Source organism: Xiphias gladius, chromosome 3 (assembly GCF_016859285.1).
Source record: "Xiphias gladius isolate SHS-SW01 ecotype Sanya breed wild chromosome 3, ASM1685928v1, whole genome shotgun sequence".
NCBI classification, from domain to species: domain Eukaryota; kingdom Metazoa; phylum Chordata; class Actinopteri; order Istiophoriformes; family Xiphiidae; genus Xiphias; species Xiphias gladius.
Window position 1 is genome coordinate 8060899 of NC_053402.1, and position 15417 is coordinate 8076315.

General features: G+C 40.2%; 2 protein-coding genes and 1 long non-coding RNA gene across 5 annotated transcripts in view; 1 reads left to right on the forward strand and 2 right to left on the reverse strand.

The window, feature by feature from the left end:
• Positions 1-487, reverse strand: part of LOC120784343 (trinucleotide repeat-containing gene 6B protein-like) — a 17264-nt gene extending 16777 nt beyond the window's left edge. Inside the window, exon 1 of the mRNA XM_040118085.1 lies at positions 164-487. The gene's annotated coding sequence lies outside the window, so the exon portion shown is untranslated. The remainder of the gene's footprint in view (positions 1-163) is intronic.
• LOC120784489 overlaps positions 1-2069 on the forward strand; it is a 2760-nt gene extending 691 nt beyond the window's left edge. The window contains exons 2-3 of one of the 2 annotated variants that reach the window (XR_005706449.1): positions 474-599; positions 1956-2069. This is a non-coding gene — a long non-coding RNA (uncharacterized LOC120784489). The remainder of the gene's footprint in view (positions 1-473; positions 600-1955) is intronic. The other variant, XR_005706453.1, reaches the window with a different exon arrangement.
• Positions 1011-15417, reverse strand: zmp:0000000896 (caspase recruitment domain-containing protein 11). 2 transcript variants are annotated; one of them, XM_040118107.1, is made up of 24 exons: positions 15218-15417; positions 12152-12394; positions 10818-10955; positions 9525-9711; positions 9061-9199; positions 7719-7934; positions 7433-7552; positions 7145-7270; positions 6713-6892; positions 6504-6608; positions 6030-6066; positions 5805-5842; positions 5624-5712; positions 5464-5510; positions 5076-5109; positions 4614-4791; positions 4240-4363; positions 3854-4094; positions 3565-3634; positions 3334-3436; positions 3010-3168; positions 2749-2861; positions 2388-2503; positions 1011-2154 (listed from the first exon to the last, which is right to left on the reverse strand). In XM_040118107.1, the coding sequence occupies exons 1-24, from the start codon at positions 15222-15224 to the stop codon at positions 1947-1949; spliced, it is 3018 nt and encodes a 1005-aa protein (XP_039974041.1). In that variant the 5' UTR covers positions 15225-15417; the 3' UTR covers positions 1011-1946. The 2 variants fall into 2 exon arrangements, with proteins under 2 accessions (XP_039974041.1, XP_039974032.1); XM_040118098.1 differs by having other exon boundaries at positions 5076-5196.

Here is a 15417-nt window from a genome sequence, read left to right on the forward strand (position 1 = left end):
ACGTTTCTTCAGAATTGCAACGCGTACAAAGCGAAGCTATTCTAAAACTGAGAAACCCAAAAGTTGTTGGCCGTGTTACGGTGAAAATGATCCACGTTATTAACCAACAGCAACTATATTATGAAAGCTACCGAAGCGCATTGCGTTATTGTTCAATACTCACCTCGGGAATCACATAGAATATAAAGTGCTTCTGTGCAAAAATTCTTGCAGACCTATCGCTAGCAGGCTAGCAAGGTAGCTAGCCTAGCGAGCGAGTTCTTCGAGGCTTTCAAGGCTAAATTGAATATGAAATGACATCAGCGAATGGCGAAATGTTAATCGTAGAAAAAAAATAGGAAAGGCGAGTATCCTTTTATGCGACTGTAGTTCTCAAGCTGTAAACAAAACATACATAACCCCTTGCTGACTGTCATACGCTGTATGATCGGTTAGTTTACTATCGGCCATTTTGCTTCTGCGTGAGGGTTTAGCCAGCATATGATATCACCAGGCTGGTTGTTGATCAGAGAGGGGAGGAGGAGCAGAGCGCATACCGACACCGTCCACCAGAGGGCGTCCTAACAGCGGAAGCATGACGTCATACACGCGGGGTATGAGTAAGTAAACAAATGGGACAAAAATCTGTGGATATATTACTTGCTCAAGACAGTAAGTCAAAAACAAATTGTGATTTTAAAAAAATCTTATTCTCTGTTACTGTGAACGGGAATAATGTTAAGTCTTCCAGGTAGTTTTTGAGGTGAAACACCGCATTTTCATCATTTTTAATGAACATGACATTTTTATGTGAATCAAAAAAAAAAAGGCTAGTTTAGTTGTTGGTCTAACAAATGGATGTAGAATTTTTTTTTTTGTTTGTTTTCCATTACTTTGTCTATATTATACTTGGGTTCCAGATTTTTGTATGGTTTCCTAATTGACTAGCGATTGCACTGACATCTAATTGTATGCTGTAATATTTCAATAAAAAACAATTAGATCAAGTATTTTGTGTATTTGAGCACACAAGTGAAGTACAGTTTAATATATTTTTTAAACTTGTTACAAAAAAAGTACATTTGGCAATAACAAAACAAAACCATTTGGTCATAGTGAGCTAAAGCTTCCGTTGTACAATGTAAAAAAAAATGTAGCACTACTTGACCATTCAAACATAGCCGACCTCAAGAAAATCCAGAAATTAACAAATTTTCTCTTAAAAAACTGTATTCATATAACTACAGTTTTATCAGCGCGATATCTTTAAGTATGATCTGTACTGTGTAATTGATTTACTGTATGTCCTAAAGCTTAATTCAGCCCAAAAAAGGAGACAGACTATACTGCCAATATAAAATGTGGATGAGCAGATTTTCTCCCTCCCTACATCCCATCCTACAACATATTATAATCTCCATCACCTATATTCTTGGTCCCTCTTTCTGTCCTCACAGCTTCACTTTCCACTCACAACGTAACTCAGTGACCAGTAACCCAAATGCCTTAAAAAAAATGGGCACCTTGTGTGATGCTTGAGCCTAATTTTGAAAGTGCACTTAATGCACTATAATAAAAGTTTATGTTTAGTAAACTGTCTGAATAGAAAAAAGAAACATGGTTAAAGTCATGTTGATAAAAACAGCTAATTACAGATAGGTCTGTACTGACCTTCCTTGTGATAGACAAATCTGCTTATTTTTTAATTTTTTTCACCATTCTCCCATTGTAGCCAGTCCAGCTTGGCTATATAGATGAGAATTATGAAATTTCTGTTTGCATGCATGCATGCACATAGGACTAATCTGGCTTTCTCTGAGATTCCATGTAGGTCCAAAGAATAGTAGGGTTATCTAACACTTAATGATAATCCTCTATTGAGACTTTACTGTGGTTTTCTGCCATATTCTTTATTCAAAGAGAGGAGAATCTAGTTTGCACTTAAGCACTCATTCTATATCTCTCTTCTATTGCAGCCTATCCAGTTCGAACCATGCTAATGCCCTCTGCTGGCTAAGGATGGCATTGCGTATGGCTGCCAGCAGCTCATCAGTGCAGCTCCAGGTGCTGGGCTCCAGGGTGTAGAAGAGCAGGGGCAGTGTCTCCAGCTGAAGCTCCTCGGCCTGGCACACCTCCTCCATAACGCTGTCCTCCCCACACCGTGGAAAGAACTTCCTATTTCAAGTGTTGGAGGAAAAAAATGTATTTGTATATTTGTAATGTAAGAAAATACCACAATGTCTGCACATGAAGTAAAATGCTTATTTTACATACACCATGAATGGTGTGAAGTGTATGGTGAATCTGGACAAACCTGAATGAAGTACCATTATGCAGCTATGACCTGATGTGCACTTAATGTTGCAGTTAATTTACTGTACTTCTTGAGCAAATTATTGTGCATTTACCTGAGCTTCTTGTGTTTTTTGTTTTTGGGGCGGATATGAATGACAATAGGGTAAATCCCCTGTCTCACTAAGCCCTCAACACTGGGCAGCCCCAGCTCCAGCAGACAGTGCTTGTCCTAAGACAGAGACAAAGAGGGAGATTTGAATAATGTGAGACAATATACTTTCATTAGTATTACCATGTACATCTTCCCTTTCTATAAAATGAACAAGTGACACAGGTAATAACTATGATTGGTTATTAAATTCAAACATCATTCTTATTCTTCCCTGAAGGAGACTTTGTTTGTTAGACTTTAGGTTGTCAGTTGAAAGTGTTTGTGAAAAACACAAACACAACAATGATGTGTTTTTTCATTACCTGGCTCATGACATCCTGTATTGACTGCAGCCGTATGCCCAGAGCCTGCTCTAGACTGCAGGAATCCAACAAGAACACGCTCTTGTCTCGTCTCTCTGAAGCCTGGATAGGCTCTGGGAACAACAGGAAACAGATGAAAGAGGAGAATGGGGTGTATCATGTGATGGTCAAATGAAGAATTATCAACCTTTTTGTTCGTTGAGTTTGTCAGTGTTTGAGACTTCATGTGTGTGAATAAGTGTGTGTTTGCTATCATCATACCTGGGGGGCAGGTGTTGAAGTTCAAACCAGACTCTGCTGGTTGTAGCAGCCTCTCTATGAGACCACGCGAGAGAAGAGAGGGGGAGAAGATGACCGGCCGCTTAGTCTGAACCTGCACTGGCTGCACCAAACTGTAAGGGATCAAGTGCTCCTCGTGACCTGAGGGGAAAGGCACTAATACATATATGCAGGTATGCGCATTTTAATGCAAAATGCATACATATACAGACTGTCGTGGAAATCTGATGTTTTTATCCAAAAAAAAATATGAATCATCACACAGATTTGGTGTTGCATTCCAAGAACACTATGGCTGGATCTTACGTTTGCTGAGTGTGTAAAGGACCTGCTGTGTGGAGCCAATCCCACGGCAACTGGGGTCCACTGCCTTGACCAATCGTACACGGCCAGAAGCTTTCTTTGAGAACTACATGTACAATATTGGAGAAAAAATTAACATCTAATAGTTGTGTTAACTGTGGTTACCAGTTCTGTAATAGTTTAGTTAAGCACTTGAGCTTGCTGTTCTTGTCATTTCAATATGAGCAGACTTACCACCTTCTTCTTTAAGTCCTTTTGCTCCAGGGCCATTTTTCGTAGCCTTACAAGTAACAACTGTTGTGCCCTGAGATGGAAAATGTTGTCATCCAGTTTATTTACACTTCTAATTTTGTATAATTAAAATATGTTGCTTAGGGCTTTCTTTTAACATGACTACATACTACACACTATGGAACCCGGCTAATATTTATCTTTCAGGGTTACTGTGAAAAGTCCTCATTAGCCAGAATTAGAATACAGTTTAAAATCATACAGCAGTCAAATCAAGGTCTAATTGGCATACCTGTTGTAGTTGGGCATGGTTCCTGCCTGCAGGGGCTTGGCTGTGCGTAGGTCCACAACGGAACAGCGCCAGTGGTATTTCCCATTGTACCTTGTGTCTGTGACATGTATAATGTCATCACAGGACACACCTAGAGACGGCGGGTCACCGTGAGGCTCCATATTGAGATTGACACGCACATAGAAAGAGTCAGCCCCCATAAAAGTGGGTGATGAGAGCTGGGAGCACAGCTTTGAGTATGCTGATGACAGGAAGCAGAGAAGAGGACAGCTTAGTCTCATCTTTTTGAGACATGAATTAATATAACTTTGTGTGTCATGAGGAGACTTTTCAAAAATATTACTGTTAAATAGGAATTTTTCAAATCTCTGAGATAATAGACTCACCCTCTGGGTTGCTCTGGTGTTTGAGTGTTGAAGGCTCTGTCCACCACTGGAGAGAAAAGTGGGCTACTTCAGCAGTGCACTGGTGCAGCAGGACACTGCCCCCACCAAAAAGAACCCGCTCCAGCTGGACAACATGAAGAGAAAACTGAATGTTATGTTATAGCCTTATGTTCTTACGTTCATCTTTTTCTCCGTTTTATTTTAGATTTAATTTCAGGAGCTTGCAAAAATTCACGTCTGCAGACAGAACGGTAACGTGCATTTATCGCAGAAATACAAATATGAGCATGAGCTGAAGCATACGTGCCCTTTATGTAGCATATATTCACACATACAAGCCTCACACATGATTTATTCACCATACAGAGACACACCTCCAGCAGTTCACTTCCCTCCTTCAGTCCACATTGTTCAGCTGGGGAACCAGCTCTCACATGGCTCACAAAAATCCCTGTTTGGTTGCCTCCAACTATCGTGATATCATCAGCTAGACTGGCTCTTCCGTGCCTTGGTAAGGCGGGGGGACTTGAAGATGGGGAGCGGGGGGGTATTCTGAGAGATGGTAAGGATGGCCAGCAATGTGACATGTTAGTTAGACAAATCTTTCATAGAGATTATTTATATTTGATGAGATGTAAGTCACTGAGCTCTATTATTCTGTCTCTATTATTCTATATTGGACCAATATTCACACCATACCTTTGTTAAATTATTCCTCTATGTCAATATCATTCCCTTTTATAAAAAGGTTTTAGAAGTTACTGTGGGCATTTTACAAGTGGCATTATTAGCTATTAAGCAGAACACAGCTACAAGTCAATATTTTAAGGTTGCACCTGGAAACGCTTGGATTGGGTTGGTGTGAAGAGACTGCAGGCAGGTTGACCAGGTCAGGGGGGAAGAGATGAGAGTTTAAGGAGTTCGAGGAATCCCACATAGTAGGTTCAGTCTGCTCACCTAAAAACGTCCCAGAGCCTCATAACTTATGCTCACAGAATGTTACATACAAAGAAAGCAAAACCTGAGGGCCGAGTCAACGCTTCTCAAGTTTGTTTTATTTTACTTTGATCCCAAAAAATAAACAATCATTTAAAAGTCATCATTTTTTTTCTGCAAATTGATAACTGGCAAATTTTCATTATCCTGACTTGGACTGGTCCTGATTTTGTTTGCAAAGAAAACTATGATGGTTGTTTATGCAAAACATGACAGAATCAAATGTACCTGTAATGTTATCATTCTCATCACTGCCCCAGGAGTCCAAGTCAAACCTTTGCAGAGCAGAAATTGGGAGATTAATCAAATGAAATAAAGGTGAAGAAACTAGTTAGAACAGAAAATGAAAATATGTATTGGTAAGGTTACGTGGGTCTGATAAACTCACTCTGTGTTTACTCGTCGGTTGATGGAATTCATACAAGGAGGAAAGGGGAATATGGAGAGTCGATTTATTTCCTTTTCATTGTTTTCTGTCTGAGGCAGAGGGGTAAATAAGACACATTTTCTTTCTTTCTCTTTTTTCTTTACTTCATGTGTTTATTATTGAACAGAGCTGTATTACTCACTGATGACAGGAGATTCTCCTCTGAATTGGAACAAGAATCTGTGAAGGAGCAGAAAGAATATTCAAATAAATAATATGTATGTAAACACACACACACACACACACACACACACACACACACACACACACACACACACATATATACATGCGATCTTTAAGTACAAGTATTTTTCTGTGCGAAACTTTCTGTGCAATAATTTTCCAGCTGTCAGTGCACATTACTTACCCTCAGAGTTTTCATTGGCTTGGCCTCTAGATGGTGTCTGGCACAGAAAAGACAAGTTAATATAGTATGACCTCACAGCTAATAAGAGGTATTGTGCAGGTAATAACACAGTAAGAGTTTCATAAGAATGCACAACAACATCTCACAATTTCTAAAACAATAATAAAACCCAAGTATAGTTGAAGAAATTTATTTTCCAGTCCAAAAGCTACATTCGTTGCATTGCAAAATAACAATATGAGAAAACACATCTGTGCAGTCTCCAATACAGTTGTGTCCTCTGGAAATGATCCCCTACAGTAAACAAAGAAGTAGTTACACTACATAAACAGCAGCTATAATTCCTGTGATTGACAGTAGCACCACATTCCTACAATGACGACCCCCAATTCTGATTTAAATCTTGACTAGGGCGATGGTGATTCTACTGTTATAATAATTCTGGTAACCATTGAAATGTAAGCGGGCCCTGACCTTTCTTAGCAGCTGGTGGCTGCTATTGGCCCATGGGCTCAGGTCCAGGCCAAGGGAACAGCAGGGGCCATAGCACTGTTCCTCACTGCACAGAGACAGGTGGGACTGGGGAGCAGACACAGGGAATAATATATGTGTAAAATGTTTTGGGGTTGCAGTGGAAAGACAGTGCTGCACTTCTAACTTGCTGTAGTCCAATGTTAACTCACACAGTTCAGACAGTGGCTGCTCTGCTCCAACTGCTCCTGGCTCCGCTCCCTCTCTCCTTCCAGCTCCCTCTGCTGCTGCTCCAGGTTGGCCTGCAGCTCTGCAATGCGTTTACGCAGACGGTTCTTATCAAGCAGACAGTCAGTGTACTCCAATTGCAGGCTGTCTCGACTACGCAGAGCCTGGTAAAAAGATGAAAAAAGACAGAGAAAGAAAGTCTGCATTTTACAAAAACTGTTGAGACTATTCAGGGATGCTAATATGGGGGAAATCTGCAACAGGCTACACACTGGCAGACTCAACTGCAATACAACTACAAATATAAAACTAACTACACAGCCGCTAACCATAAAGATGGTTAGAGGCTGTGTTGGGCAGGGCTACACATCTGAGCCATGAGTCCAGGCTTGACTAAGACCCTCCACTCCACTGACCTGGTCTCTCTCCTTTTCCACTTCCACGATCTGGTTGAAATAGGACATACTCCTCTTCTGCTCAGTCTCCCAGTCCAGCTGGAGAGTCCTCACCTTCAGCTGTAGCTGCTCGCACTGCGACTCCAGCTAGAAACACAGTCCACCATTACAATCTCTATTCAAAGGCAGGAAAGTAATCTTTACAGCAGTACAATAAATAATAATGAAATCAAACATTGTTTTTTTGCAGAAAATTAAGCCCTTTTAACTACTGATTAAAGATAAAAATATAAAATGATAAGTTTTCACCTTGTCCCTGTGCTCCTCAGTGCTCTGTAGCTCTCCCTGTAGTCTGGTGAGGATATCGCAGAGCTCCTGCCTCTGCTCTGAAGCCTCCCTGCGGTCCTGCTGCAGGATATCCATTAGAGCCTGAGGTCAACAATAGAAACAACATTTTTATAACATAAAACCCACCAGAAAAAGATCAGAAATCTTCACAATTACAATGAAAAAGCACTGTAGCCGATCATGACACAAAAAGAGGCAGCTATAAAGGTGCTCTCAGATGATAAATATTATGGAAATAAAAACCTACTATGACGCCAGTGGCAGGAACCGAGTCCCTCTTCTGAGTTTCTGTACTCTCAGCTTTCTGAACTTCAGCATGGCGCAGTGGCTTCTCTGGTAAAGCCGGTGGAGAACCATTTACTCCATTAGAGAGCCACCTGTTTTCTTTGGCTGCCGTAGTATTCTCTGGAGCACCGTCTGTTTGTTTCTCTGTCTCTGCCAACCTTGACTTTAGCTCCTCTACCTGTATGGAGACAGGGGAAAGCAGCCATAAAGACATAACCTGACATTTTACAATGTATGGCTTTTACTTTTCTACACCAGGCATTTGTTGGGCTGTTGTAAAAAATATAGACTTTTTTCACTATAACTAACAATAACCAGTCAGTGCAGGACTATTACATCGTGAAAATACAAAAATACATATCTTATATCTTTCCCTACTTTTATTCCAGGGAAAACAAAATATTTATAATTAAAAAATCACAAAACCTATGACATTCCTATATTAGGGTAACAAGAGGATAGTGGAAATAATGCTGCTCGGGATTAACCTCACCATGTTTAAGGATAAAATTAACCACAAATATTTCCAGGTATTCTCAACTAAGTGGTTCATATCTCAGTGCTATAGTCGACATGCTGTGACAGCACATGAACTAAAAAAAGGAGGCTAATAACATCTACACAGTTGGTCTGAACTGCTTACCTGAGTTTTGATGTTGCAGCTGCATGCCCACTGAAGCAGTTGCACTTCAACTGCCTTGGGCACTATTATTTGCTGCCTTATCATGCCATCAAAGTAAGCATTCCTTTTCTATTCAATCTGAGTCTATCAAAATTCAAAAGTACTTTAAAAAGACTCTCCCTGTATTTACATGTGAAATGATTTTGCATCAAACTGCTTCCCTGGCAAACGGACCCCTGTGTTAAATAGAAATTTCTGGTACCTATGGAGCACCTAAAACGTCACCTTAATGTTTAGATCAACAGGGGTAAACAAGTTTGTAGGACAAAGGGATAACTACTGAATCACTAGCACTAGCAAATCACTAGCAAATTTACTACTTCTGCACCAGGTATACAGCTGCTTTTAGACTCTGCCGATCAGCATGGAAATGTGGTGGTAGAAAAGAGAAAGACTCATTCTCTCATGTCCCTCTTCACTTCCTCTTCCCTCTTAACTTCAGTGAAATTTCTCAATAAAAGGCTGTGGTTGTGTTACACAACTCATAGGTATTAATATCTGTACGTTTAATGAGTTTGAAACCTGGCTGCAATGAAAACTTAATACACTCTCTGTACCTCTCCCATAATTGAATTTTCCGTTCAGTTCGTGTTTTTACTCATGCTGTTCATAACCAACCTACCATCCTCAGTAGTTCTCTCTCTCGGGTGGAGGCCTTGCCTTGCTCCTCCAAGGCCCTGGAGTACTTCACAGCCTGCTCAAGGTGTCTGTCCTTCAGCTTTCCCAGTTCTCGGCTGGCTGACTCACAGTCCTGACGCAGTCTTGAGATCACAAATCATCCAGTGGACACATTCTTACTATTTCTCACTGATTCCTTTTTGTTTAACACAGTGTAAATATTGGTAAAAAGACACTAGAAACAATAGATGTATTAACTGTAGTTGCTCATCAGTTTGAATTCACTCACTGAAGCTGCATAATGAAAGAATGTTACTACAAATCTGTAAATTCTAACCCAGTCTCTTAATTGTCATTAATCATGCATTCTCTGAGACAACATTTTCTTTTCACAGCCTTCTCTTAATGGAAATAGCAGGATTGAATCTTAGAGGTACAAACTACGCTACCTAGAAAAGTCCGACAAACCTCTCGAGCTGCAGTCTGTCGTGACGTAACTCCTGCGCTTTCCGTTCAGCACGGCTGCGTTCCTCCTCCGCCATCCGGCAGCGCTGCGACAGGCGCCGCTCACACATACGGCTATTTCGAAGCTGCTCCCTCAGTTTACGCACCTCCAGAAGCAGAAACTGGGTCAAACCCTCTGGGCCTTCCTCATCTGGGGAGAGAGACGGGTGGAGGTTATATGGTCACGGGGGCTACTGGTTAATGTATGGAGATGATAAACTCACAAGCAAGTCAGAGAGACTTGTCTTAATGTGTCAGGAGACAAGGCAGGTATATGATTATATATCTTACTCCACAGTGACTACTGAATAGCATGCACTTGTCACTTTGGGTAAACTGAAACATTGTATGAATCCTTTGTGGAAAGCAGAGATGCTGCAGAGGTCAAAATCTACCAAGAGAAACCAACATTAGCCAGTCTACTTGTTTCTCTCAAGTTACCATGCTAGCTCTACATCTTTTGATCTTTGTCTCAGAGAGCATCAGGGCCAAATGTCAGGCAGCCTTTCATTGTATTGTGTGTGTTTAACATGCCCTATAGTCATTAACTCTTGAGCATCATAGTAACTTTCTCAAAGAACTGTTTGTTCAGTTTTGTAGATAGTACCTATCAATTATATAACACTGAAGCAATATAATTATAATTTCACTGAAGCAATTTTCTGGCTGCTAAAAGGGAGTTGTAGGGCACTTTCTAATTGCCTGTGTCTCAGGTTTGTTTGCTAGCTATGTATGTCTTAGTTCTTAGTGTATTTACTACATGCCAGTAAAGAACCATTCACAAAACTTTCCATATAGATGCCCAGCAAACAAAAGTGGGACAAGGTCATTTTTTGTAGATTTAAGTCACAAGAATACACTGGGGTCCCAAGTCCTAAGCTTTGTGTTTAGCAGTTTCTCATTATGAAATAATTAACACAGTTATTGTTATTAGCATAACAGGCATGAGAGAAAGTTGTATTTCTCCAATAAAAACAAAACATCTCCTTATACCACTCTCCCTTTTTCCTCCATGCCTGCAAGTCGGATTGACCTTCCAGTAGGCATGAAGTTTGAACATAGGCTCCTAATGGACATTCTTCACTGCAGACATTTCGCTAGAGATGTCATGCAATTTTAATTGCCACAATTTATCTTTTATTTTGGTTGAACCTGAAGTCAGTCAGTCAGATTTTGACTCCTGTCTCTACCATGTGACTTGAGTCTGCATCTTCGCCATCCTCTCAGCTTTCCATATGCAGAGAAATCCCTACTTACCCAGTATGAGGGAGCATCGCTGTGTGGCCTGTTTTCCAGTCAGCTGTGTGTACTGCTCTGGGTGGTAAAACTCTAGCGATTCCATGAAGGCCTGAAGACCTCGCTGGCCCTGACAATGCAGAATGTCCAGCAAACGACCTGTTGAACAAAAGACAAACACACGCTCAGAAAAATTGTAATAATGCTAGCCCACGCACAGTCTTCAAAAGCATCACATCTGACACAGTCTAACCACAAATATGCTAAGTCTCTGATGTGAGTGTCATTAACCCCTATAGTTATGTAGGTATTTCAAACATGAACACAATGAATGACTGGCTCTAACATGAGCTAATTCACTGGCAATGGAAAAACGATGATATTTACACGGTACTGGACCAGGTGCTTGTCCTCATCCTGTCTTTACTTGCAACATCCCTTCATCTTTATCTTCTTTCACTCCTAAATCATCCCTTTCTATCTGCCTTTACACTCCCTTTCACTTAGCGATGAGTTTCACCTTACTCTCTCCTTGGTTCCTGCCTGTTTCTCTCACTACAACATTTATCTTTACCACATGTTCCCCTCTGACAATGTACTGCACAATCAATCACACATAATTCCTTCTCTGGGAGTTTTACAAACAAAACTATTTATTTACATAATTGCTTCCAATTTTCAAAATATCTTGTAAGATTGTAGATTAGTATCCTGTTTTCCAGGCAACTATTTGTTACAACATGCTGAAATAACCCACTTTTGATGGCTGACAGTTGCAGAGACACAGATAAGCATAGTCAGACAAAAACAAATTCCTATGGAATTCTCCCTTGGACTAGATCTAGGACTGGATATAAGATATGCCTATAAATCTATTATTTTAGTACTGAAGAAAACCTAAAAACGTGATAATTCACAGGCAAGTTCTAAAGCTAGGAGAGTCTTTTTCTATGATTTCTTAACAGCGTTATGGATGTTTATTTGCAATAGGCATCAGAGAGTGTAGGTCACGCTGAATCTAAAAATACGTGTATTATGTCTGTGTGTTCAGATATCAGATGAGTTATGACTCAGAGAAGTAACTTAGGTACCTTAATTGCTTCTGTGAGCTGTGTGTCACAGCCACTGCTGTTGCAACTATTGACCATGTCGCCACATGAGCCAAATCAACAGGCCAAACTACAATAACTAATGTGACATTGTTTTTAGAACACCGGCAGGCCTGTCCCCTTAAACTCATATAGTATCTTTGCCTCATTCAAACTGATGATTTTGCTTGAGGTGTTTAATTCTGGATGATTGATCATACTATGTTGATTTATTGACGTCTTAAAATTAATTCCTCTTCCTCTCACCAGCCTTGCTGATGCGTAGGGGGTACTGCGTGGAATTGAGCACCTCATCTTCATCCTGTTCATCGATGACCTTGCACTGCCGCAGATATGGGGTGATTTTGGCCGGGTTTAGGATGCGCGTGAGCTTGTGTCGTACTCCTTCCACACGATCCCACAGCTCCTCACAGCGCTCCTCTGTCCAGGGGGGAGAAGATCGCACCTCCTCCAGGGCTATGTCCCCATCCGCTGCCCAAACTGTGACACCTGTAAGAGACCGAAAACTTTTCAGTTCAAGAAATTTTAGTCACAAGAGCATGGTCAATGACAGGCTGTCCTGAACAAAGGATTGTACACTGGAAAAGATAAAAGGACAGTGTTGTGCACGCTTTTTTCTTTCCATTAATTAATATTAAGTGACTAAAAATATGTTTGTTACTGTGGACCATGTCACTTACAATTTCACATTTCAACCCTAAGGGCCAGATTTAAAGACATATCTTATATCCAGTCGTAGGCTAATTTTTTCCCCATGGAGAATACCATTGCAGTTTGCTTTTGTCTGACTATGCTTATCTGTGTCTCTGCAACTGTCAGCCATCAAAAGCGGGTTACTTCAGCATGTTAATTCTATGATTTCTAAAAGATCACAGTCTGTCCTCTTTTTATCGCAGACATCAGAAAAAAACTTGTGAGGAACTTTTATGAACTATTCTAAAATTCCCCTACTTTCAGCCTTAATGAAATTTCGTTACACAGTGATCCTCTTTGTTCAACACTGAAAAGCTATGTAATAGAAGGCATTCTTATGGATGCATAAAGAATTACTAGGTTGATCTGCTGCATAGTGAAGGAATGAGACAGTGCTCTTTACTGGAAATCTTCCAGGGATTACTGAGAGGAATTTAGCTCCTACAATATATGAGACGGACAGATGAACATTTAACTTGAAGCCATTTGCCTTAGAGACAGCAGATTTGGTGTTGAATGTCACCTTGACTGAGTAAAAAACAATAAATGTTTGCATTAATGAACAGAAACTTATATTCCATACTCAGTGCGAGTTAATATAACAGCAGCAGTGGTTTTTGACTCTGTTTAATTGTTGTAGAGCAAAGGGTCTCCTGTTATGAGGGTCATAAACTAGTGGGAAAGACCCTTTGTGGGTCAGTGCCTCAGAGCAAAGGTATGAAAATACTGGCATGACTCATACTGCACACCTAAAAACACACCAGGGGACCGCAGAAAGAGGCTTTCTAATCCCAATTCACTTCACACTGGAGGATTTACGGAAAGAAAGTGAATAAACTTTGTAGGAGTTTGTTAAAAACCTGCTACATATATACTTACACTAACTGTAAGTTATTTTCATGTACATGTAATAGTAATAAAACAGGAATGATGATTCTATTATCAACGATTCATCATTGATGAACAAGGCACACTATAACAACACAAGCCCTCCGAAGCTGTGTTGACCTATAGGCAGAATATCCAGGTCTCATTTTTGTTGGTTTAACAAATATAGTTTGTCTGCTATAAGCACAGAGGGGTTCAGGTGAATAGTTTATTGCCCATCTCACTGCAGCTGAAATGCAGTGCAGCATGTGTTGCATTTATAATGCAGGATTTCTGTATGTAAAGTGTGTATGTAAAGGCGTCACTCTGGGCACTTATAGCTAGTGACTTGTCTTTATTTGTGACATTTAGCTGAATAAATTAAAATTCTAGAAAAAGGCTATTGATTACTCAATCAAGAAAATGACCTTATAAGTATTTACCCTCAGCGTCTTTTTGTTGTTACTCATCCAAGATATTTACCAGTACTGAGAGTGAGTGTCTGCTGCTCTGTGCATCTGATCAGAGCTATCTGAGCTTACAGGCAGGTTGAGACTGGCCTGGATGCTCTGGAATCCCTGTCATCACCCATAAGCAGTCTGTTGAGGCACTGTCCTGGTGTGATTGCCACTTAACTCCTCTATCTTACTCTCAGAGCAGTAGAAAACACTCACCCAAATTGTAATACTATCCTTTATCTACCATCACCATTTTGAATACAATGACTGATAGCACCTAATTAAAACTAAAGTTCTACTAACTAAAGACTTTGTTAATCTGCACTTCAAAATGAAGATCCACTTTCCATTTAGGGGAAATCATTAAAAAAACAAATGTGCACAAATGTGCAACACATGTGCTATGTACTGATAAGACAATATATTCAGATACATTCAAAGAAGAAGATGAATGACAGAACCTGTTCATCAGAAGGTTCCACAGCCCATTTGCATAATTGACTTTTATGAAATTACATCCATCATTTGTATCATTAACAGACTTTATTCATCTTTACACTTTTGTATTTGATACAGTATAGTTTGATGTCATTTCTCACAGATGTATATGTTGTCTGTCAGATCTTTTAACTCTAAAAGGCCATGCTTGAATTCTGTGTGAAAGTCTTGAAAGTTTTGTTTGTAGGTTTAATAAATATGAGATGCCATTTTGTGTTTGACATGACTGAGAACATACCTGTTAGTTTTGCAAAATTACCAGGAGTTTATATTATTCTGTCAACTGTTTCGAGAACAGAGCCTGTGCAAATGTATCAAATCAACAGAGAAAGTGCAAAAAAAAAAAAAAAAAAAAAAAGATGAATCATGGTTGCCAAAAATACTATCACTAATGATAATAATGTCTAGAAAAAGAAAAAGAAAAAAAAAAGGTCAATCCAGTGGATACATACTCCACAGTGGACATGATGTTACACAGCTACACATATCTGAGGATTGAACATAATGAGGTTGACAACTGTATGAGAGGTGACTTTGAAATTGTGTCTCAGGGCTAGTAGACTTCGTTTTGTTGGCACTGACCGGGACCCGGACCTGAGAAATGTAACTGATAATACACCAGCATTTAGCACAGACCTGCTGTCATATAATGCGTAGCTGTATGGTGACTGATTCCTACAACAGCTACATGACTGTCACGTACCACCAGTGTCACATCGTAAACGAATACGAACGTGTGGTATGTGAGAGAACAGCGCCCCAATTAGACTATTGTAATCTAAAAATGTCGACTTACCACTCATGTCTCCAACCTGCGTGTGTATACTTTAAGGACGAGAAAGTAAATACCGCCGGGTTATCAAGTTGTCCACATCCCATCCAGGTACAGAGACGAGTCAAGATTGAAACTGAGGATTGAGGTCAGAGGGAGTCGGCGCCACCTGATTGGAAAACCGCGGAGCTCAAAGGTCCTCCTTTTACACACTCCTTGGCGCA